At 43.1% G+C, this 22,393-nt stretch overlaps 1 protein-coding gene, 7 non-coding genes and 1 pseudogene across 8 annotated transcripts in view; 7 read left to right on the top strand and 2 right to left on the bottom strand.

The window, feature by feature from the left end:
• Nucleotides 1-10: 10 nt before the first annotated feature.
• LOC132895581 (U5 spliceosomal RNA) lies at nt 11-125 on the top strand. The gene has a single exon (XR_009655780.1). It is a non-coding gene; the product is annotated as a U5 spliceosomal RNA (small nuclear RNA).
• A 188-nt stretch (nt 126-313) lies between these two features.
• Nucleotides 314-416, top strand: LOC132898316 (U2 spliceosomal RNA; annotated as a pseudogene).
• Nucleotides 417-788: 372 nt separating this feature from the next.
• On the top strand, nt 789-971 carry LOC132898449 (U2 spliceosomal RNA). Its single transcript, XR_009656518.1, has one exon. It is a non-coding gene; the product is annotated as a U2 spliceosomal RNA (small nuclear RNA).
• Nucleotides 972-3,222: 2,251 nt separating this feature from the next.
• Nucleotides 3,223-22,393, top strand: part of LOC132884703 (carbamoyl-phosphate synthase [ammonia], mitochondrial-like) — a 31,117-nt gene continuing 11,946 nt past the window's right edge. Inside the window, exons 1-2 of the mRNA XM_060918577.1 lie at nt 3,223-3,335; nt 22,066-22,255. Coding sequence (XP_060774560.1) covers nt 3,285-3,335; nt 22,066-22,255 — 241 coding nt within the window. The 5' untranslated portion in view covers nt 3,223-3,284. The remainder of the gene's footprint in view (nt 3,336-22,065; nt 22,256-22,393) is intronic.
• trnav-cac (transfer RNA valine (anticodon CAC)) lies at nt 9,389-9,461 on the bottom strand. The gene has a single exon. It is a non-coding gene; the product is annotated as a tRNA-Val (tRNA).
• On the top strand, nt 9,549-9,620 carry trnag-ucc (transfer RNA glycine (anticodon UCC)). Its single transcript has one exon. It is a non-coding gene; the product is annotated as a tRNA-Gly (tRNA).
• On the bottom strand, nt 11,965-12,128 carry LOC132896878 (U1 spliceosomal RNA). The gene has a single exon (XR_009656193.1). It is a non-coding gene; the product is annotated as a U1 spliceosomal RNA (small nuclear RNA).
• Nucleotides 15,691-15,805, top strand: LOC132895600 (U5 spliceosomal RNA). Its single transcript, XR_009655786.1, has one exon. It is a non-coding gene; the product is annotated as a U5 spliceosomal RNA (small nuclear RNA).
• Nucleotides 15,997-16,185, top strand: LOC132898470 (U2 spliceosomal RNA). Its single transcript, XR_009656527.1, has one exon. It is a non-coding gene; the product is annotated as a U2 spliceosomal RNA (small nuclear RNA).

Below are 22,393 nucleotides of genomic sequence, written 5' to 3'. Positions count from 1 at the left end.
GTGTTAAGTGCAGCTCAGGTTTCTCTTCATTGACGCATAAATCTTTCGCCTTTTACTAAAGATTTCTGTGGAGAGAAATGTTAATGAGTTCAGTATATTTTTGCAGGCTTTGCTCTGGCAGAGCTGAACATTTTTAGTCAACAAATGTTAGAACTACTGATCGTTTTGCATTAAAGCATCTCCCACATGCCCCAAAAGATGATGTCTCTCTTCAAAAGGATCCAGCTGTTGGGGGCGGAGTCTAGCTGTGTTTACCTTTCTGGATTTTAATATGTGGAAGTGGTATATTTAAAGCCATTAGCTGCAGTAAATTATCATTTCTCTGCGTTTTGGCTAGGATCAAGTGTAGTATCTATTCTAATCAATTTAATATTTGATTTGTTTTTTAAACGAGAGTGTTATATCTAGCAGGGTTTTTTTTTTTTTTTTAGAGTAAGGAGCTGGGATTGGAGTTTGCTCTTTTCATATACCAATCTAATGTTATAGTATATCTGTCTTTGTTCTCGAGAAAGCTTTTTTTTCCCTTATTTAACACACTTTAAATGAAATTGATAAATGTTTTTTTTAGAGTAGAGAATAAAAAGAATTTGTTCCTTTTATTGTATACGTTCATATGGTACTATAGTAGATTTAGGAATGGTTACCTTATTTTAAAAAGGAAAAAAAAAATATTTTAACTGCCCTAACTTTTTTCCCTATTTTTTGGTTTTCTCCATGCTCAACAACACAGGTGTAGAATTGGGTGTGGGCGGTATGGGAGAGAAATGTTAACGAGTTCAACGTAAGTTATTGCTTTTCGGCCTTTTGGTTAAGGTCAAGTGTGGTATATCTATTCTTATCAATTTAATATCTGATATGTTCTGTAAATGAAAATGTTATATCAAGCAGATTATTTTTTTTTAGAACAGGGAGCTGGAATGGGGGTTTGCTCCTATCAACCTGATCTTGTAGTATTTTCAGGAATAATGCCTTTGCTCAAAAAAAGGATTTTTTAATTCTTATTTGACACTCTTTAAGTGAAGTTAATAAATGTTTTTTTTTTACAGTAGAGAATTAAAATAGGAGTTTGGTTCTTTTATTCTATACGCTCATGTGGTATTATACTAGATTTAGGAATGGTTACTGTATTTTAAAAAAGAAAGAAAAAAAATCTTTATTTTGCCTGCCCTAACTTTTTCCCTATTTTCTGGTTTTCTCCATGCTCAACAACACAGGTGTAGAATTGGGTGTGGGCGGTGTGGGCGTGTCCCTACCAATATTTCTGACTGAAGAAAAATAAATCCCGCCCCGTGCGCGGCACCCAAAGGGTTACTGTAGGTTTCCACTGGGCGAAACACCACGCCCAATTCGCTCATGAATATTCACTCTGGAGGCGTGGCGGCGAAAATAGCCCGCAGTTTTGGCTACCGTGTCAATTAGCAAGTGTGGTTGCAGTGATGATGATAACGATGGTTTATTTCAAACATGTAAACAAACAATGAATAAATAAGCAGATAACAAGGAAAACAAAACAGCATTTGCAACAAGAACACGTAAAAAGCCACTAAATTAGAAAATAAACCTTAAAAAATATAGGTAATAATAATATATCAAAACAAAAGAAAACAAGACAAAAATACAAACATAGCAGGGACGTGCACAGGATTATAGAGGGGCAGGGGCTCAAAGTCAGAAAAAGGGCAGCAAGTGCATTATTTTTTACCCCCGGTCCTTTCCAAAATATGGAAATGTAGAATTAAAATTAATGTACTAAGAGGAAGGTAAGTACTTAGCTATGTGTCCTGTGTTGGTGAAAGTGATATGCAATTGCCATTTCTTTTGTGTCAGCAAAATTGTCACTCACATTATCATAGGCTTGGAAGACATGCAAAGCAATAAAACACGGGTGCATTATTAGGCTTTTTTATTGTTAAAGATTTAACATTGAACAGTGAAACCTGAACTTTGAACAAATAAGTAAATAGCCTAATGGACAAAATGATAAAAATCAGTCCTTCTTCTCATAAGGTAGAAGCCTAACATTCCAGGGGCCTTAAAGCAGTAACCTTCTGGGGGCCATGTCCCTGTAGATATTAATGACCTCATTGTGATTTATCGGTATGTCTTTTTCAATCGAGAGGAGAAGGAGATCAGAGAGCCCCTCTTCTTTGCATAGGCTTCTGAGTACATTTTTCACAAGCTTTTGTTTTTGTTTTTTTCTGAAACATAACCCACATTTGATTTGAGCACATTGTGGAAGAGGTCGACGACTAGTTATATATACAAGAGGAGAATGTAAGCTTCCCGACGGTATATGATACTTGCATGTACACCGAAGCACGCCCGAGGCAATCGATTGTGAACAGTAACAGGTCAGGTCATGTCAGTTAACAAGCAGATTATTAAACTACAGAGACTTAAATTACTCGCACAAATGTCAGTAGCCCTGAAATGACACAGGCTCTCGGAGACTCACAAGAAACGTGTGCAACAGAAAGAAACGTCTAAATCTATGGATGCTTTCCTCCGATCTAAAAACGACTCTCTAGCTGACAAAGTGACTGCGGCAGAGGTGACGAGTGTGTATCACACTGCCCAACACGCAATATCATATCGGGCAGGAGATTGTGGCACAAAGCTAGCTGCAACGATGTATCAGGACTCCGACATTGCGAAGATGATGGCATGTGGTCGGACAAAGGCAGAAGCCATCGTCACGGACGTGCTTGCCCATGCCTCCGTCGAAGATTGCTTGAAAGTCCTCAGAAGACCACTGAATGAGCAATGAGAGACAACAACCAAAGGTAAAGTTAAAAGTTATATTAATATTAATGGATGTAAAAGTGTTGCGTTAGCTATCTAGCTAACGTCAGTGAAAAAAATTAAAAATTAATTTAATTCTGTCTCTTATCTCTCTTCCTTATTTCATTCAGATGCATACATGTCAACCTATACGGAATGTCCGTATTTTATACGGATTTGATTCAATAAACGTAGTATACGGGCGTACAAATAAAGTTATACGGATTCTTTAAAAAAACTTCAATATTTATTTAGAGCTATAATAAATTCCCACGATGATAAAAGAGCGCATAACATTTACAAACGTACTGTACGCCACAGAAAGCACAAACAGCCAGTAAAGAGTCTTATGAAATCGCGCGTTATCTTGTGGTAGCGAGACTTTGTTCCACTTTTGATCATGCGCACACCGCATTGCAAGAATCCCGCCAGCCAGGAAGTATTTTGTTTGAAATGCGTATTTCCATCTGAGCGACTTTCACTAGCGACTGAAAAGATTCTGAATGGGCACTCCGGCAAGATCAACACAGACACTTGCTGTGACATGCAGCCTAGTGAGTATTGGTGCAGAGTGCTAAAAAAGCTGTCATGGAGTACAATTCAGAACATTAGAGTGGCACTTTGTGTTTTTGTCGAACATTGGAGCTTTGTATTCATTCTGAAGGTTTATTGTTATTAATATTGAATAAAAAGTAACTGGGATATATCATTGTTAATTATCATTCAAATTTTAGGTAAATTATTTTAATTTGCATCTTATACGGATTTTATAAGGGAAATACGGATTTTGGAGGTTGGCTATACAGGTTTGATTGACCAAAGGTTGACATGTATGCAGATGCTGGTGAGTCCTAAACGTGTCCCCAAAGGCCTAAAGGTGTCCCCAAACACAGAAGAGTTTTTGCTGTGGTTGTGAGTTAAGAGACTTTTTTTCTACTGTTTCTGTGGTGCTGAGCCACTACAATTCCTGTTAATCCACTGAAAACTAAATGGAGACTTGCCACTATTCCTGCTGTACTGATGCACTGCAAAGCCTCAGACTCAATATTATATTATGATTGATTTAAAGTGAATAAATTGTAATGGAAAATAAATAAAATTGAGTAGCTTCAGTAAATCATGAGTGGAAGTGTGTCTGTCAAGTCATTGAATGGTCAAAATATTATGAATGTTTATTTAAAAAAAAAACACATTTGGTGGCCTGTTCATGACCATACATCACCAATAACAGCAGAATAGGGTATTATTGATATACCATGTAAGGTAGTATGTGCTAGAAATGGGTAAACCACTATCTGTGAGTCTTCCAGCGGCCAGCGCGGCGCCGTCCCACATTGTCCCTCAAAAACATACCCCTTTTCCCCCCTTGGGTTTATGAGCAGGTGGTCACCCTACCCTACAAATGCCCAGATGTCATGTCCATACAGTTTGAAAGGACTAACTGTTAGACCACAGCTCACATGTTCCAGCTGCCTCACTGTCCGCCTCCTCTGTTATCATTGTGGCAGCGCGCGCAGCGGCTTCTTCCCTCTCACTCAGTCCGTGCGCGCCCTCTCTCTGGCCGCACGCGAGCAGAGCAGCAATGGACAGAGAAGCGGCAGCTCAACGCACACAGCCACCCCGGATTACAGCGCACACAACCACCCCGGATTACAGCGCACACAACCACCCCGGATGACAGCGCACACAACCACCCCGGATTACAACGCACACAACCACCCCGGATTACAGCGCACACAACCACCCCGGATTACAGCGCACACAGCCACCCCGGATTACAGCGCACACAACCACCCCGGATTACAGCGCACACAACCACCCCGGATTACAGCGCACACAGCCACCCCGGATTACAGCGCACACAGCCACCCCGGATTACAGCGCACACAGCCACCCCGGATTACAGCGCACACAGCCACCCCGGATTACAGCGCACACAGCCACCCCGGATTACAGCGCACACAACCACCCCGGATTACAGCGCACACAGCCACCCCGGATTACAGCGCACACAACCACCCCGGATTACAGCGCACACAGCCACCCCGGATTACAGCGCACACAGCCACCCCGGATTACAGCGCACACAGCCACCCCGGATTACAGCGCACACAGCCACCCCGGATTACAGCGCACACAGCCACCCCGGATTACAGCGCACACAGCCACCCCAGATTACAGCGCACACAACCACCCCGGATTACAAGAACATTGGTAGATAGCCGTTTATTGTTTTTGTACCGCCGTTGTTTTAAACTTCTAACAGGACTGTATTATTTATTATTAGGATTATTATTATTATTATTATTTTAAAAGGGCAATATTTAATTCGAGGCAAAAAGGGCAGGGGCTCAAGCACCCCTAAAGCCCTATGTGTGCATGTGCCTGCAAACAAGGACGTACTAAGCAGTTTTGAGTTTACATGTCCGAAAAGGAGTGGGCTGAAGTAAAAACTTATTTAATCCCACCCCTCTACTTTAGTCAATATAAATTGATTATCGAGCTTCCTTATATATATATATGCACACACACACACATATATATATATACTGTATATTACTTATTATTTCAACTCTTCAGATATCAATTCTCTATGACTATATCCAGGGGCGGAGCTGGGGGGGGGGGGGGCAGGAGGAGCCGTGGCCACCCCAGGGCACGCCTTGGCCCCGCCCTGGCCACCCCAGGGCTGGACAATAAAATTTATAAAACCGGTATGTCCCACAAAATGTTAGTTCCGCCCGCTGGATTTTTGTTCCGCCTATTTGGTTTCTGCGGGGATGCATATTACTGTAGCACATAAACGTTTCGCGTGTTCAAGCAGCAGGTGGTATCAGATAGTCATGCTCTAGTCCTACAACACAACAACCTACGAACTACGTGAATGTGCGATTAATTTGGGAGGTAAGTTATTCATCTCTTATACTTTCTTCAAGTTCTCACTTTGTAGATATACAGTTACAATTCTGTCCTCAGACAATTCAGAGTTTCCAGAAATCTCCTGAGTTTCCAGAAATCTCCACTTTGCCTGGGGTTTTCGAAAGTATCCGTTTTCAGTGACTGAAACCTTCGTTTACATGTAAATGCAACCGTATAGATAAATATGTGTCTTTATAGATATCCGGCTACAGTGGGATTTGTGCTGTGTGCACACATAGATAGATACTAGATACACAGTAGATATAGAGAAGTTGTGTGATTGTTTATATTAATGTGTGTGAGATGTTGTGTGTTACTGGTGGGAGTACACATTGATTAATAATTGTCACACTCATACATACACAACACTCATGCATTCTCTCAACACACACTGTCCCCCTACCCCTCTCATGCGCCACATTTCTATATTTACATGTAACACACTCACTCATACACAACACTTATGCACTCTCTTAACACACTGTCTATCTCTCTCACACACACACACACAATTTGTGCACTACATTTCTATATTTACATGTAACATTCATACACTCTCAACACAGACACACAACTCATGCACTAAATTTTTATATTTAAATGTAACACTCATGCACTGTCTTAACACTCTCTCTCTCACTCATATATGAACACACACTTCACTCTCTTAACACACACTTTGTCTTTCTGTCACTCACTATAAGATACAACTCATGCACTCTCAACACACACCCTCTCTTACACACACACACTACTCATGCATGATGCACTACATTTCTATATTTACATGTAACACACTCACTGGTATACACAACACTCGTGCACTCTCAACACACACACACCACTCATGCACTACATTTCTATATTCACATATAACACACACAACACTCATGCACTCTGAACATACACTCTCTCTCATACACACACACACAACTTATGCACTTCATTTTTGTATTTACATGTAACATATCTTCACACACACAGAGCTCATCTATATCTACATGCAGTGCACATACTTTCCCCCCTGTCTCTCACACACACACACACCACTCATGCACTACACCTCATCTATGTCATGTGTTACATCAGTGTAACACTTTCACTCACTCACACACCCACACACAAACACATTTTGTAACTTAACACATTTAGTTTGTACAGTACTTACAATGGACAATATCACAACGTGTTGTAAGTGTTTACATATGTTGTATGTATGAGTTAAGTATACAAGTATTTTCCTTTTCCTGAGCAAAGCACTCTTTATTCAAGCCTGACTAATATCCTTACTACTTCCCAGGTGCCTGAGGCAGGTGATCTTTTAGTTTTTACTTCTGCATTTTAGTAGTGATCGTTAAAATCCTGATGCTTAACTAGAGTAAACAAGTTGGATGGTTTCTTTGTTTTGCAGATGCTTTATGTTACATAAATAAATGAAAACATTAATTTCTGACCTCTTGGCTCACATGGGTTTTGTTCATGAGTTAGGCACCAGATATGCCACCAGATACATCAGAATACAGGAAATCAAATCTAGCTAATTCAAAATTTCCCGGGGGAGGACCCCCGGACCCCCTCACCTCACCTTTATTTAGTCACAGCATGGCCACCCCCTGTATATCCTTGGCCCCCCTTTGGCCAGCCCATGTAAAAAATCCTGGCTACGCCACTGAATTCAACACTGGGGATTTTGCTGTTTGTGTTTGGTGATGGTTTATGCTCAAAGCCTGATGAGTCCACTTCTTACTGTGGTTATTTTCTGTGTTCTTACTCTCACTCCTGCTATAATTGACCTTAAAAGATGCTGAAAAATCAGCATTCTATTGCACTTTATACATTCGACACAGACTGTCCATTCCAGTGTGTTGAAGCTGAATGCATGTGCACTACCACAACTGGATCGGCATATTCAAAAAACAAATAAATAAACAAACCCACCGCTATTTCTGCCCAGCTTCAAACCAGGGACCTTTCGTGTGTTAGACAAACGTGACAACCACTACACTACAGAAAATGCAGCTTGTGGACCAATCAGCTGTTGCCTGGGCCTCAAATTAAGAAGCAATGGCACTGAGGCATTTGTCCACAGGCCAGGTATACAGCGTTGGTGGTATAGTGGCTAGCATAGCTGCCTTCCAAGCAGTTGACGTGGGTTTGATTCCCGGCCAACGTGCACCCTTTAACGTTTTGTTTCCCTGAAGAAAGGCAGACAGCATAGCGAGGAAAGGGCAGGAACGGATCGGTTGCTTGTCGCTGCCTTGCCAAGGAGGTGACTGAGGGCCGCTCCTTCTGCTTTCCGCTCGCGTTGCATGCAGCTGAATAGCATCGGTTTGCGCAAACCTGGGCGTGCGTGAAGGACACGGGCGCCTGCGTGCTTGTCTTTTGTTGGTGGCAAGCTGCTTCTTTGCATGCTTTCCACAAACAGAGGACTGCACAGTCACGGTTTGAGAGTCAATTAGTAAATGTGTCTGAATGTTGGTTGGCAAATACTCGTTGAGACATGATGAAGCATTCCAGAGTCAATGCCACTTTGCAGCGTTCTGATGCCGTGTGCAGCCCTGTTGACCTGACCTAACTCCGTAAACGAGCAACGAAGTGGCATTTGAGAACACCACCTCCCCGTGACGAATTGCAATGTCCATGATTCCACAGTCAACAGAAATGTAGATCGTGCCCGATTTTGTTTTTAAAGCAGCCGTCACGGACCTTGATGGAAAACCAGAGAGGCAGGGAAACCGTGCAAATGAGGTTTTGTCCCGACGGTCGTCTGCACTTAGGAGAACATGACAACCACTAAGCTACAGAAAGCAATCCGGTCACGTTAAGGGTCTGTCTTTCTGGCTGTTTCGAGGGTACCTGATTTTAGCAAGGCGATAACTGGACGTTAAGGGAAGCAGAGCTCAAAAGGCAAAGCATGGCTCTGCCAGGTTCCACAGGAGCATCTATTCGCTTGTCAGGTGAAAGGGGAAACCACTGCACAGCAGAAAACACGCGAAGCTTTTTCAGCGTCTCGGTTTGGGACTGTTCCAAAAGGCACGGATGGAGCAGAGATGGCAGCTCGACATTTGTTCGCCGCCAAGTTCAAGAAAACGAGCACCGATTCCGCCCGGTTTCGAATCGGGGACCGTTCTCGTGTTAAGCGAACGTGGCAGCCGCTACAGCACAGAAACCATGCTCTTGCCTGGGCCTCAAGAAGAACACAGATCACGCTTAAGCGACTGTCACGAGGATAGGGGCACGGCCTTGGCGTCGTAGAGATGAGCTGGTGGTCGAGTGTGACGAGGATCAGCACTGAAAAGCGCTGCAACAACATCACGGGAAGAAATCAAATGCCTTGTCTGGACTGGCCAAGGCGGTGACTGAGGACTGTTCCTTCCGCTTTCCACGAGCGATGGAAGTAGTTGTTTGCAGGGTTGAATGACATCAGTTTGCCCGTGCGTACGTTCGACCCATGAAGCGGTGAACAACACGGGCTCCTGCGTGTTTTCGTTTCGTTGGCAACAAGCGACAGGTGTATATTTGTCCACAAACAGAGAACTGGAGAGTCACTGTGTAAGATTTATTCAGCAAATGTGTCCATACCTTGGCTGGTGAAAAGCAAACACTTCCGTAGTTGGCACGGTCAGAGCAGAGATCACAGCTCAGCAGTCACTCAAAAAATAAATAAATAAATAAACCCACCCACCACTGTTTCTGCCCGGTTTCGAACCGGGGACCTTTCGTGTGTGAGACGAACGTGACAACCACTACACTACAGAAACCTCAGCGCTTGCACCGATCAGCTGTTGCCTGGGCCTCAAGTTCAGAAGCAATGGCACTTAGGCATTTGTCCCCAGGCCAGGTACGCAGCGTTGGTGGTATAGTGGCTAGCATAGCTGCCTTCCAAGCAGTTGACCCGGGTTTGATTCCCGGCCAACGCACACCCTTTAACGCTTCGTTTCCCTGATGAAAGGCAGAGAGCGTGGCCAGGCACCCGGGAGGAAACGGATCGGTTGCTCGTCACTGCCTTGCCAAGGAGGTGACTGAGGGCCGCTCCTTCTGCTTTCCGCTCGCGTTGCATGCAGTTGAATGGCATCGGTTTGCGCAAACCTGGGCGTGCTTCAAGGACACGGGCGCCTGCGTGCTTGTCTTTCGTTGGCGGCAAGCTGCTTCTTTGCATGTTTTCCACAAACAGAGGACTGCACAGTCACGGTTTGAGAGTCAATAAGCAAATGTGTCTGAATGTTGGCCGGCAAATACTCGTTGAGACATGATGAAGCATTCCAGAGTCAATGCCACTTTGCAGCGTTCTGATGCCGTGTGCAGCCCTGTTGACCTGACCTCACTCCATAAACGAGCAACGAAGTGGCATTTGAGAACACCACCTCCCCGTGACGAATTGCAATGTCCATGATTCCACAGTCAACAGAAATGTAGATCGTGCCCGATTTTGTTTTTAAAGCAGCCGTCACGGACCTTGATGGAAAACCAGAGAGGCAGGGAAACCGTGCAAACGAGGTTTTGTCCCGACGGTCGTCTGCACCTAGGAGAACATGACAACCACTAAGCTACAGAAAGCAATCCGGTCACGTTAAGGGTCTGTCTTTCTGGCTGTTTCGAGGGTACCTGATTTTAGCAAGGCGATAACTGGACGTTAAGGGAAGCAGAGCTCAAAAGGCAAAGCATGGCTCTGCCAGGTTTCTCAGGAGCGTCTATTCGCTTGTCAGGTGAAAGGGGAAATCACTGCACAGCAGAAAACACGCGAAGCTTTTTCAGCGTCTCGGTTTGGGACTGTTCCAAAAGGTACGGACGGAGCAGAGATGGCAGCTCGACATTTGTTCGCCGCCAAGTTCAAGAAAACGAGCACCGATTGTTCCCGGTTTCGAATCAGGGACCGTTCTCGTGTTAAGCGAACGTGGCAGCCACTACAGAAGAAAGCAAATATCTGCTATGTCTGCAAATCTTATGAAGACAAGGAGGCTTAGGGACCAAAGCGCAGCGTGTGAAGAAAATGTACCTGGCTCCGCATGTTGCTGGTGTTTTCATTCTGCTCGCACGGCTTTCTGACCACCAGGGAAGAAATAACAGAACAAAGCTTGCGGGCAAGCAATGTGATCCACCATCTCTGGACTACTGTTTACTTCTGCTGTGCACTGTGCAATGCCTTCTGTCGATGACGCATTCTTTATGACAAATTTCTGCTGAAAACTCATGGAGACCCTTGCTCATGCCAAGGTTCCCAGAAGCCTGACAGAAACCCATTCAAGAACACGTTCCCTGGTGGTTGGAAATCCGTGTGAGCAGAGTGAAAATAACAGCAACATGCGGAGCCAGCTACATTTTCTCCACACGCTGCGTTTTGGTGCCTGAGCCCACTTGTCTTCATTAGACTTCAAGCACATCGTGCAACCTGCACTCCAGCACACAACATCAGGGGAGGGGAAAGAAGGAAGGAAATAAATAAATAAATATGCAGCACGGTGGTGTAGTGGTTAGCACAGTCGCCTCACGGCAAGAAGTTTCTGGGTTTGAACCCGGCGGCCAGCAGGGGCCTTTCTGTGTGGAGTTTGCATGTTCTCCCTGTGTCTGCGTGGGTTTCCTCTGGGTGCTCCGGTTTCCCCCACAGTCCAAAGACATGCAGTTAGGTTGAAGTGGGGTGGCCTTGGGCTGGGGTGCCCTTGAGCAAGGTACCGAGCCCCTGACTGCTCCCCGGGCGCTCTGGGCTGCCCACTGCTCTGGGTGTGTGTGTGTGTTTGTTCACTGCTTCAGATGGGTTAAATGCAGAGGATGAATTTCACTGTGCTTGAAGTGTGCATGTGACGAATAAAGATTGATAGATAAGCCACCAGCTCTATTTTTGACTCTGTCAGGGTTATGGAAAAGAGGAGAGAGCAGGAACGCATTCCCCCACTTTCAGAAATTATACAGTTGATATTCCTGCATTTGAGAAATTCACAAAGATCTGCACAACCCCAGTGAAATTCCCTCCATCCACGGTGCATCCTCAACAACCATTTCCTGCTCAAAACTCGTGGAAACCCTAGCTGGGTACTGAGGATAAAAAAAAGCCTGAACAAAACCTGTTTCCTAGTGTTCAGAAACCCAGCAATACACAGAACCAGAGAGATTTTTTCCACACATTAACCTTAAGAGCACAGCCCTCCTTGCTTCTCAAAAACTTCAAGCAGCCAGTAGCTCTTGATATAAAACACCTGAACACTAAAAAAAAAGAAAAACTTCAAAAAGACAAACAGCTCTATCTTTGATTCCAACAGATTTATGCAAAAGAGGAGAGCACAAACACAGTCCCCCACTATCAGAAATTATGCAGTTGAGGTTTCTGCATTTGAGAAATTCATAAAGGTTAGCACAGCCTGAGTGCAATGGCTAGGCCTTACTTTGTGCAAACCACATTTTTGATCATGGTATTGTCCCTGCCAGGTAAATATAAGATTCTTTACTTGGCTGAGATGTAACCCTGCAAGGGTGTAGGCTGCTCCATGAGGGCAGGCAAAGCGTCCGAGCAGGGTTTTGCATAATTTTTGGCCCCCCCTCTTCCAAGTCATCACAAGACACTGGTGGTGATTTCATGTGCGCTCCCTCTACTGGTCAGACAAGATATGGACCCGACAAGACTTTGCACCGACCTACACGTAGCCCTTTTCCACCAACAGGGAACGGGTTCCCTTCTGGTTCGCGCACCAAAGTTTGATCCATTCGGAGCATTTTGGTCAAAAACCCATTGGTTCAGACAGTGGTTAAATTGCCTTTTGTAAGGAGGAGGAGCCCTTACACTCACAGTGGTCAATATCTCTCAAAACATTTTTATTTATCACACCATTGGTTTAATACATATTTTATCAACTTATGGCCTACTTATTTATATCTCACATCAGTGAACATATTGGTAACTTATTAAGCCTATGTTTCACCATCAATCTACACTGTAATTTGTAAAACTTATTCACAATATGCACCACCAATTCACATATTAGCAATAGTTATTTACATCTCATCAATCTACACTATTATTTGCATTACTTTTTTACATCTCACACCATCAATTCACATATTAACAATAGTTCTTTACATTTCACACCATAAATCTACATCAATCAAATCAATTGTTTGCTAAGCTTACTTACATGTCACAACATCAAACCACATATCAGCAATAGCCAGTCATTAGTCAAGTCAAGTCAACTTTATTGTCAAATATGCTATACATGCTCGACATACAGCACAGATGAAATATCAGTCCTCTCTGACCCACGGTGAAACTGGCAATGCAATAAATAAAAATAGAATAATTGAAAAAAAAACAATATAAACAGTATAAACACTCTAGATAGGAACTAGACATAGACTAAACACTCAAACAGTATAAACAGTATAAATAAACAGTATAAACACTAGATAAGAACAAGACAGACTAAACACTCAGACAATATAAACAGTATAAACACTCTAGAAATGAACTAGACTAAACACTCACACACACACACACACACACACACACACACATAAATTGGTACAAATAACCAAACAGTCAAGGGCACTTGAGGTATAGCAGGTAAACATGAAACATGAAATAAGCAGTATAAACAAACTAGCAGCTGTTAAGGTGAGGTAGTGCGGAATAGTGCAAATGAGTGAGGTAAAGTGAGATGTGCGGTCCCTGAGTTCAGTGTGTTAATGAACGATGAGATGTATGTGTGTGTGTGTGTGTGTTGGGGGGGGACTGTGAGGATGACATATCAGATGCTGAAGGGGGGTGTGCGAGCAGAATCTGTGGCAGGGGGCAGAGGGGGGAGGAGGGGCAGAACAGGGAGGGAGTTGAGCCTCCTGACTGCCTGGTGAAAGAAACTGTTCTTGAGCATGCTGGTTTTGGCCCGGAGACTCCGCAGTCTCCTCCCCGACGGCAGCAGGCTGAAGAGGCTGTGAGATGGGTGGGGTCACCTGCAATCCTGATGGCTTTGTGGGTGAGGCGGGAGTTATATATATCCATAAGAGAAGGGAGAGAGACACCAATGATCCTCTCAGCTGCTCTCACGATGCGCTGCAGAGTCTTGCAGCAGGACACAGTGCAGGCGCCATACCACACGGTGATGCAGCTGGTCAGGATGTTCTCGATGGTGCCTCTTTAGAATGTGTGCATGATGGGGGCCGGGACTCTTGCTCTCCTCAGTTTGCGGAGGAAGTCCAGATGCTGTTGGGCTTTTTTGGCCAGTGATGCGGTGTTGTTGTTCCAGGACAGGTCTTCAGAGATGTGCACACCCAGAAACTTGGTGCTGCTCACCCTCTCCACTGCAGCACCGTTGATAGATAGTGGAGCATGCTGGGTGTGCTCTCTCCTGAAGTCCATAACAATCTCCTTCGTCTTCTCCACGTTCAGACGGAGATTGTTGTCCTTGCACCACATTACAATTTAATTTACAACTTTCCAAATAAGACTTAGATCAAGTTTCTCCTGCCTTTCGTGTCTCTGTCTACATGCTCCTGGGGAGACTCCCAGAGCGTCCGGGAGACTAGGGATGTCTGAATAATTTAATTTTGTTATTTTGTCGAGTCTTAGTACCCCACAGCAACCTTATAACTTTGGCCGACCAAAGCAACATTGGATTGGGGGTCGAGCGTGCGATCCAATGGAAAAGTCCAGGCTGCCAGTTCTCACTATCACGAGGGAGGTTTGCTAATGCTCCATGCGCAAAGATATGTTAGCGGGCATCCATTAAATTAGCTAACTCAATTTTCTGATATTTACCTAAAAGCTAAAAACACAGAAAACTTTTTTTTTTGTCTGATTTTTACTAGACTTAGAAATAGAATATTATTAGAACATCATCAGAGGGTCTACCATTGGCAATTTATAATAGTCATAATTGACATTAACATTGACTTTAGGCATATTAAAGTATGGTCTATAGTCACTGGATTTATCTTGATCTGTCACTATTAATAAGATTTTATTGACACAAAATGTGATCATTCATATATACACACATGTTCAAGGACATTTCAGCCCAACACCACCCCATGTTAACCGAACTACATATCTTTGAACTGTGGGGTTAAGTAAAGCAAACTCCACCCAGAAAGGCCCCCACCAGCCACTTGGCTCAAACCCAGAACCCTCTTGCTGTGAGGCAAGAGTGCAAACCACTCCATCCCCCTGCTGCACAAGTTATTTTTAAAGTCTCCCCGCCAGGGAATCGAACCCCAGTCTTCCGCGTGACAGGCGGAGATACTGTCCACTATACTAATGAGGATGATGCAATAACCCTCATTTATCAATAAAAAATGTGGTATGGAAAGCACTTACTGCTGTGGTCAACAGCGTTCCTGTCAATAATCAAACTCCAGCTGATGTTTTCATATTTAATTTATAGGCCTACATCCGTGATATTGGACAGATCACACAGCACTCAACTGTTCCTTTTCAAAATTCAACACCCCCCACCCCGCTTGCTTATCTATCTATCGATCGATCGATCTTTCTTTCAAAAAAGCTTGTTGGTCAGACATTTCTCTGCCTGTGTGCAATGGTTAATAAAGTTGTAAAGGTATAGGCACGGTGGTGTAGTGGTTAGCGCTGTCACCTCACAGCAAGAAGGTCCGGGTTCGAGCCCCATGGCCGGCGAGGGCCTTTCTGTGCGGAGTTTGCATGTTCTCCCCGTGGGTTTCCTCCGGGTGCTCCGGTTTCCCCCACAGTCCAAAGACATGCAGGTTAGGTTAATTGGTTACTCTAAATTGACCATAGGTGTGAGTGTGAATGGTTGTCTGTGTCTATGTGTCAGCCCTGTGATGGCCTGGCGACTTGTCCAGGGTGTACCCCGCCTTTCGCCCGCAGTCAGCTGGGATAGGCTCCAGCTTGCCTGCGACCCTGTAGAACAGGATAAAGCGGCTAGAGATAATGAGATGAGGTGTAAGAGATTGGCCCAGGCCACCTTACCCTATCCCAGCTTTCTGCACCTCCAATCCAGTGTCACTAACCTGATCCAGTGTTAAGTGCAGCTCAGGTTTCTCTTCATTGACGCATAAATCTTTCGCCTTTTACTAAAGATTTCCATGGAGAGAAATGTTAATGAGTTCAGTATATTTTTGTAGGCTTTGCTCTGGCGGAGCTGAACGTTTTTAGTCAACAAATGTTAGAACTATTGATCTTTTTGCATTGAAGTATCTCCCACACGCCTCAAAAGCCGATGTCTCTCTTCAAAAGGATCCAGCTGTTGGGGGCGGAGTCTAGCTGTGTTTACTTTAATGGATTTTAATATGCGGAAGTGGTATATTTATAGCCATTCACTGAAGTAGTTTATCATTTCTCCGCATTTTAACCAGTTTCGAGTGTAATATTTATTCTAATCAATTTGATATCTGATTTGTTCTCTTAACGAGAGCGTTATATCAAGCAGATTTTTTTAGAGCAAGGAGCTGGGATAGGGGTTTGCTCTTTTGGCTCCATGTACTAATCTGATGTTGTAGTACCTCTATCTTTGTTCTAGAAAAAGTTAATTTTTTCTTATTTGATAAATGGGTTTTTTAGAGTAGAGAATAAAAATAGTAGTTTGGTCCTTTTATTCTATACTCTCATGTGGTATTATAGTAGATTTAGGAATGATTACCTTATTTTAAAAGAGAAAGAAAAAAATCTTTGTTTTGCCTGCCCTAACTTTTTCCCTATTTTCTGGTTTTCTCCATGCTCAACAACACAGGTGTAGAATTGGGTGTGGGCGGTATGGGAGAGAAATGTTAACGAGTTGAACGTATTTTTGTAGGCTTTGCTCTGGCAGAGCTGAATATTTTTGGTTGTCAAGTGTTAGAACTATTGATCTTTTTGCATGGAAGCATCCCCACATACACTCTACAAGGCGATGTCTCTCTTCAAAAGGATCCAGCTGTTGGAGGTGGAGTCTCGCTGTGTTTACCTTTCTGGATTTTAATATGTAGAAGTGGTATATTTAAAACCATTGACTACAGTAAGTTATTGTTTTTCGGCCTTTGGGTTAAACTCAAGCGTGTTATTTATTATTATAAATTTGATACCTGATATGTTCTGTAAATGAAAACAACTTTTTTTTTTTCTTCCACTGCTTTAAGGAACATTGAAAAATATTTTTTATTTATCAAATTGCTCAGATTTTCAATAGATGTTCCTGGACCCCGGATTTGTTCTACTAACCTTGGTCCTACGTTTACAAAGTAATGGTTGAAACTATTAATTACCACATCCATATTATATTCATCTTTGTCATTATTAAGAAAGTACCTTGGATAATTTAAAGATCTTGACCCATTTTTTATAATACTGTTCAAAGTGCTCCAAATTACTTTGAGATTATCTCTGTTATCGTTTAATAATTTCTTAGAATATTCTTTCTTAGCAGCCCTTATAATATTAGTTAATTTATTTTTATATTTTTTATTTCTATCCTCTGCCTGTTTAGTTTTCTGCTTTATGAACTCTCTATACAATGTATTTTTCTTTTTACAGGCATTTTGTAAACCCCTTGTAATCCATGGACATACTGTATGTTTGACTTTTTACTTTATTGAACAATTGGACAATTTTTATTATATAATGATATAAATATCCTCAAGAATTCCTCATATGCTTTATTTATGTCTTTTAGTCGATATATTTCATCCCAATTTTGTGCCAGCAAGTCATTTCTAAAAGTGTTAATTGATTCCTCTGATGTAAGTTGTCTGAAAAGTTTTGTGTTTTCTGGTTTATTATTCCCAAATTTTGTTTCATAAACTGAGAAAACTGGTAAATGATCACCGATATCATTTATCAATAGTCCACTTACTAAACTGTCATTAAAACTGTGAGTGAATATATTGTCTATGAGGGTGGCTCCGTGTGAGGTGATTCTGCTGGGTCGAGTAATTTTCGGGAATAAGGCCATACTGTACATTGTGTTGATAAAATTGTCTGTCATTTTGTGTTTATTTGGATTGAGCAGGTCAATATTGAAGTCTCCGCATATGAAAACTGTTTTGTGACTCACTTTTGAAAACATTTCCTCTATCCAGTTATTGAAGACCTCAGTACTAGAATCTGGAGCTCTATATATACAACTAACAATTACATTTTTATGTTTCTCTCTGAAAATTTCAACTGTTATGCATTTCAGTGTGTTGTCAATTACTGTTGATATACTTTCCATCACACTGAATTTCAAGCCCCTATCCACAAATATGGCCATGCCCCCTCCACTCTTGTCTTGTCTATTTATGTAGTTGAATTCATAGCCCGCCAGCTCAAAGTCCGTGCCTTTGACGTTATGTATTCAAGTTTCAGATATTGCTACGATGCTGAACAGATGCGAAAACTGATGTAGATATTCCTTGATGAGATTGAAATTTGCATACATGCTTCTGCTATTGAAGTGGATAATTGAGAGTTTGCCATCAGCTTTAATGCTCCGATTGAACTGTTCATCAGTGTAATAACAGCAGTTGTTGTTAATGGCAGAGAAGAAATTATTGTCCCGGTCTATATCATATTCCAAATCCTGTGATTTGTGATCAGTGTACACAAATGATTGTAGTTCCAGTAAATCCTGTTCCGTAAAACTCTGAGATGTGTGGCTTATGGTCCCGCTCATGATGGTCACTGATACTTTTCCAGGTCCTCAATATTTTTAACAACCAATACTTTGGCCTCCTCAGGTGTACCATTTAGCTTAATAAACACCCTGCAGTTTGTCATCCAAGTATTCTGAATTTTCCTCTGTTTCTTTAAGGCATGTGCATTCCTGGCTATATCTGCATTTTGTTTGGTCAGATGCTCGTTTATGTAGACCCTGGATCCCTTTAGCTTGTACGCTTGCTTTAATAGTGCAGTCTTATGTTTCCTGTTGACAAACCTCATGATGATGGTCTGCTTGTCGCTGGTGTTCCTCCTTGGTAGCGGGTGGTAAGCCTCAATGTTATCGCAGTCCAGGTGAATTCCCTCGGACTGCAGGAAAGCAGATACCTGTTGCTCCATGGAGCTCACATCCAGCTCTCTGGGCTCCCCCCACTGATAGCTTTAATCAGCGGGGGGGAGCCTGGGGAGCTGGATGATAGATATTTGGGCTCCGTGGAGCCCGGGGAGCTTTGATAAATATTTGGGTTTAATCCAAACAGTGGCTGTTTTCACAGATGTGCTGCTTTGAATGTGGTGAAAGAAATTTGATCTTGACCTGGCTGAAAGTGCAGATGATTCAGATGGTTTGCAAAATGACAAGAAAGTTTTTCTCTGTAAAATGCAAACAAGGCAGCAGTTGGTGTTTCGGAGAATGCAAGCAGTGGTCCCACTACCGCTTACATGCAAAGCAAGCACTCTACCACTTGAGCTAATTCCCCTGCTGTGTTTCAGGGTTTGTCCAACTAACAACCACAAGCCCCCACAACACTGCCCTTCCTGGCCTGCTCGTTGCTCTCTGGAACCATGCCTGAGTTTCCATTGGTTGTTTGTTTATTTTCACATGGGTGACTGCACAGAAGCGGACTTTTGTTCTGGAGGAGTGTATTCTGACTCCCATTTGCATGAATACCAGGTGGTAAACTTCAAGGGTTTTGACACTAAAACAACCCAATCTCCTCACATGGAGTCCATGGCATGCTTCTCACACTTTTGGGGCATGCCTCAGGAAGCATTTGTTGCTTCATTGTTCAATGAGAGCAGTTGGGTGGAAAGTGGTGAAAAGTGCCTTTTCAGGACAGCAGCTTTAAAAATACAAGCAGGTAAGCATCATATTTTCAGTTTGTAAAGGCTGTCTCAGCTGACTTTGCACTCGAGCGAGAGTGAGAATTTCATAGTGGATGGTGGGAATATGACAAGCCTGTTGAAAAATGTGAGTTGGAGATACTGAGGTCAGTCAGCAATTCAAGAAATAAAGACAAGCAAACTGAAAGGAATCTGTTAGAGCTCACCTTCGGAGCTCATCAGAGGAGCATATCAGCAGAAAAGTAATGTGCAGTTAGTTGAGTTGGTCATTGTTGCAAACAGTGCCAAGGTTGTGGGTTTAATCCAAATAGTGGCTGTTTTCACAGATGTGCTGCTTTGAATGTGATGAAAGAAATTTGATCTTGACTTGGCTGAAAGTGCAGATGATTCGGCTGGTTTGCAAGATGACAAGAAAGTTTTTCTCTGTAATATGCAAGTAAGGTGACAGGTGGTATTTTGCAGAACATGGGCATCAGTCCCACTACCTCTTACATGCTAAGCAAGTGCTCTGCCACTTGAGACAATTCCCCTGCTTTGTTTCAGGGTTTGTCCAACTAACAACTGCAAGCCCCCCCACCCTGCCGTTCCTGGCCTGCTCGTTGCTCTCTGGAACCATGCCTGAGTTTCCATTGGTTGTTTGTTTATTTTCAAGTGAGCGACTGCACAGAAGTGGACTTCTGTTCTGGGGGAGTGTATTCTGACTCCCATTTGCATGAATACCAGGTGGTAAGCGTCAAGTGTTTTGCCACTAAAACAACCCAGTCTCCTCACATGGAGTCCCTGGCATGCTTCTCACACTTTTGGGGCATGCCTCAGGAAGCATTTGTTGCTTCATTGTTCAATGAGAGCAGTTGGCTGGAAGGTGGTGAAAAGTGCCTTTTCACGACAGCAGCTTGCTTTTCACCAGCAGCTTTAAGAATACAAGCAGGTAAGCATCATATTTTCAGTTTGTAAAAGCTGTCTCAGCTGACTTTGCACTCGAGCGAGAGTTAGAATTTCATAGTGGATGGTGGGAATATGACAAGCCTGTTGAAAAATGTGAGTTGGAGATACTGAGGTCAGTGGGCAATTCAAGAAAGAAAGCCAAGCAAACTGAAAGGAATCTGTGATAGCTCACCTTCGGAGCTCATCAGAGGAGCATATCAGCAGAAAAGTAGCGTGCAGTTAGTTGATTTGGCCATTGTTGCAAACAGTGCCAAGGTTGTGGGTTTAATCCAAATAGTGGCTGTTTTCACAGATGTGCTGCTTTGAATGTGGCGAAAGAAATTTGATCTTGACTTGGCTGAAAGTGCAGATGATTCGGTTGGTTTGCAAGATGACAAGAAAGTTTTTCTCTGTAAAATGCAAGCACAGGGGCAGCAGGTGTTTTGGAGAATGTGGGCATTGATCCCACTACCTCTTACATGCAAAGCAAGCGCTCTACCACTTGAGCTAATTCCCCTGCTGTGTCTAAGGGTTTGTCCAACAACTAACAACCGCAAGCTCCCCAACCTGCCCTTCCTGGCCTGCTCATTGCTTTCTGCAACCATGCCTGAGTTTCCATTGGTTGTTTGTTTATTTTCAAGTGGGCGACTGCCCAGAAGCAGACTTTTGTTCTGGGGGAGTGTATTCTGACTCCCATTTGCATGAATACCAGGTGGTAAGCTTCAAGGGTTTTGCCACTAAAACAACCCAATCTCCTCACATGGAGTCCCTGGCATGCTTCTCACACTTTTGGGGCATGCCTCAGGAAGCATTTGTTGCTTCATTGTTCAATGAGAGCAGTTGGGTGGAAGGTGGTGAAAAGTGCCTTTTCAGGACAGCAGCTTGCTTTTCACCAGCAGCTTTAAGAATACAAGCAGGTAAGCATCATATTTTCAGTTTGTAAAAGCTGTCTCAGCTGACTTTGCACTCGAGTGAGAGTTAGAATTTCATAGTGGATGGTGGGAATATGACAAGACTGTTGAAAAATGTGAGTTGGAGATACTGAGGTCAGTGGGCAATTCAAGAAATAAAGCCAAGCAAACTGAAAGGAATCTGTAATACCTCACCTTCGGAGCTCATCAGAGGAGCATATCAGCAGAAAAGTAATGTGCAGTTAGTTGATTTGGTCATTGTTGCAAACATTGCCAAGGTTGTGGGTTTAATCCAAATAGTGGCTGTTTTCACAGATGTGCTGCTTTGAATGTGGCGAAAGAAATTTGATCTTGACTTGGCTGAAAGTGCAGATGATTCGGCTGGTTTGCAAGATGACAAGAAAGTTTTTCTCTGTAAAATGCGAGCATGGGGACAGTGGGTGTTTTGGAGAATGCGGGCATCGATCCCACTAGCTGTCTCAGCTGACTTTGCACTCGAGCGAGAGTTAGAATTTCATAGTGGATGGTGGGAATATGACAACCCTGTTGAAAAATGTGAGTTGGAGATACTGAGGTCAGTCAGCAATTCAAGAAATAAAGACAAACAAAGTGAAAGGAATCTGTGATAGCTAACCTTCGGAGCTCATCCGAGGAGCATATCAGTAAACGCTGTCTATGCTGACTTTGCACACTAGTGAGAATTAGAATTTTAGATTTGATGCTAGTATGATCTTTTATTGCCATGATGGAGTTTGTGGAGGAAATGCAGCTTTTGCTAATTAGACCTGTTGCACTGGAACAGAGTAAATATCCACCATGTTGCACTGTGTGCAGGAGGAGAACCTGAAGACGGTGCTGATGAACCTGACCAGTGCCTCGGTGCAGACTAACAATGTGGGAACCAAGCAGGCAGACACAGTCTACTTCTTGGCCATAACACCCCAATTTGTGACAGAGGTGGTCAAAGCTGAGAGTCTGTATGGCATCCTGCTCTCCATCAGCGGACAAATGGCACTCAACTGTGGTGCGACCTGTTCTGAATTATATCTCTACATGTGTAGATATAGAGTGACAGCTACAATTATCAACAGTACATAATTACCGTAGCAATCCGAGAGCTTTTTGGTAGTCCTCTACATAATCCAATGTACAAGGCCACAAT

Source organism: Neoarius graeffei, chromosome 1 (assembly GCF_027579695.1).
Source record: "Neoarius graeffei isolate fNeoGra1 chromosome 1, fNeoGra1.pri, whole genome shotgun sequence".
NCBI classification, from domain to species: domain Eukaryota; kingdom Metazoa; phylum Chordata; class Actinopteri; order Siluriformes; family Ariidae; genus Neoarius; species Neoarius graeffei.
Note: the sequence above shows the minus strand (reverse complement) of the source record. Positions and strands in the feature narration are given on the sequence as shown.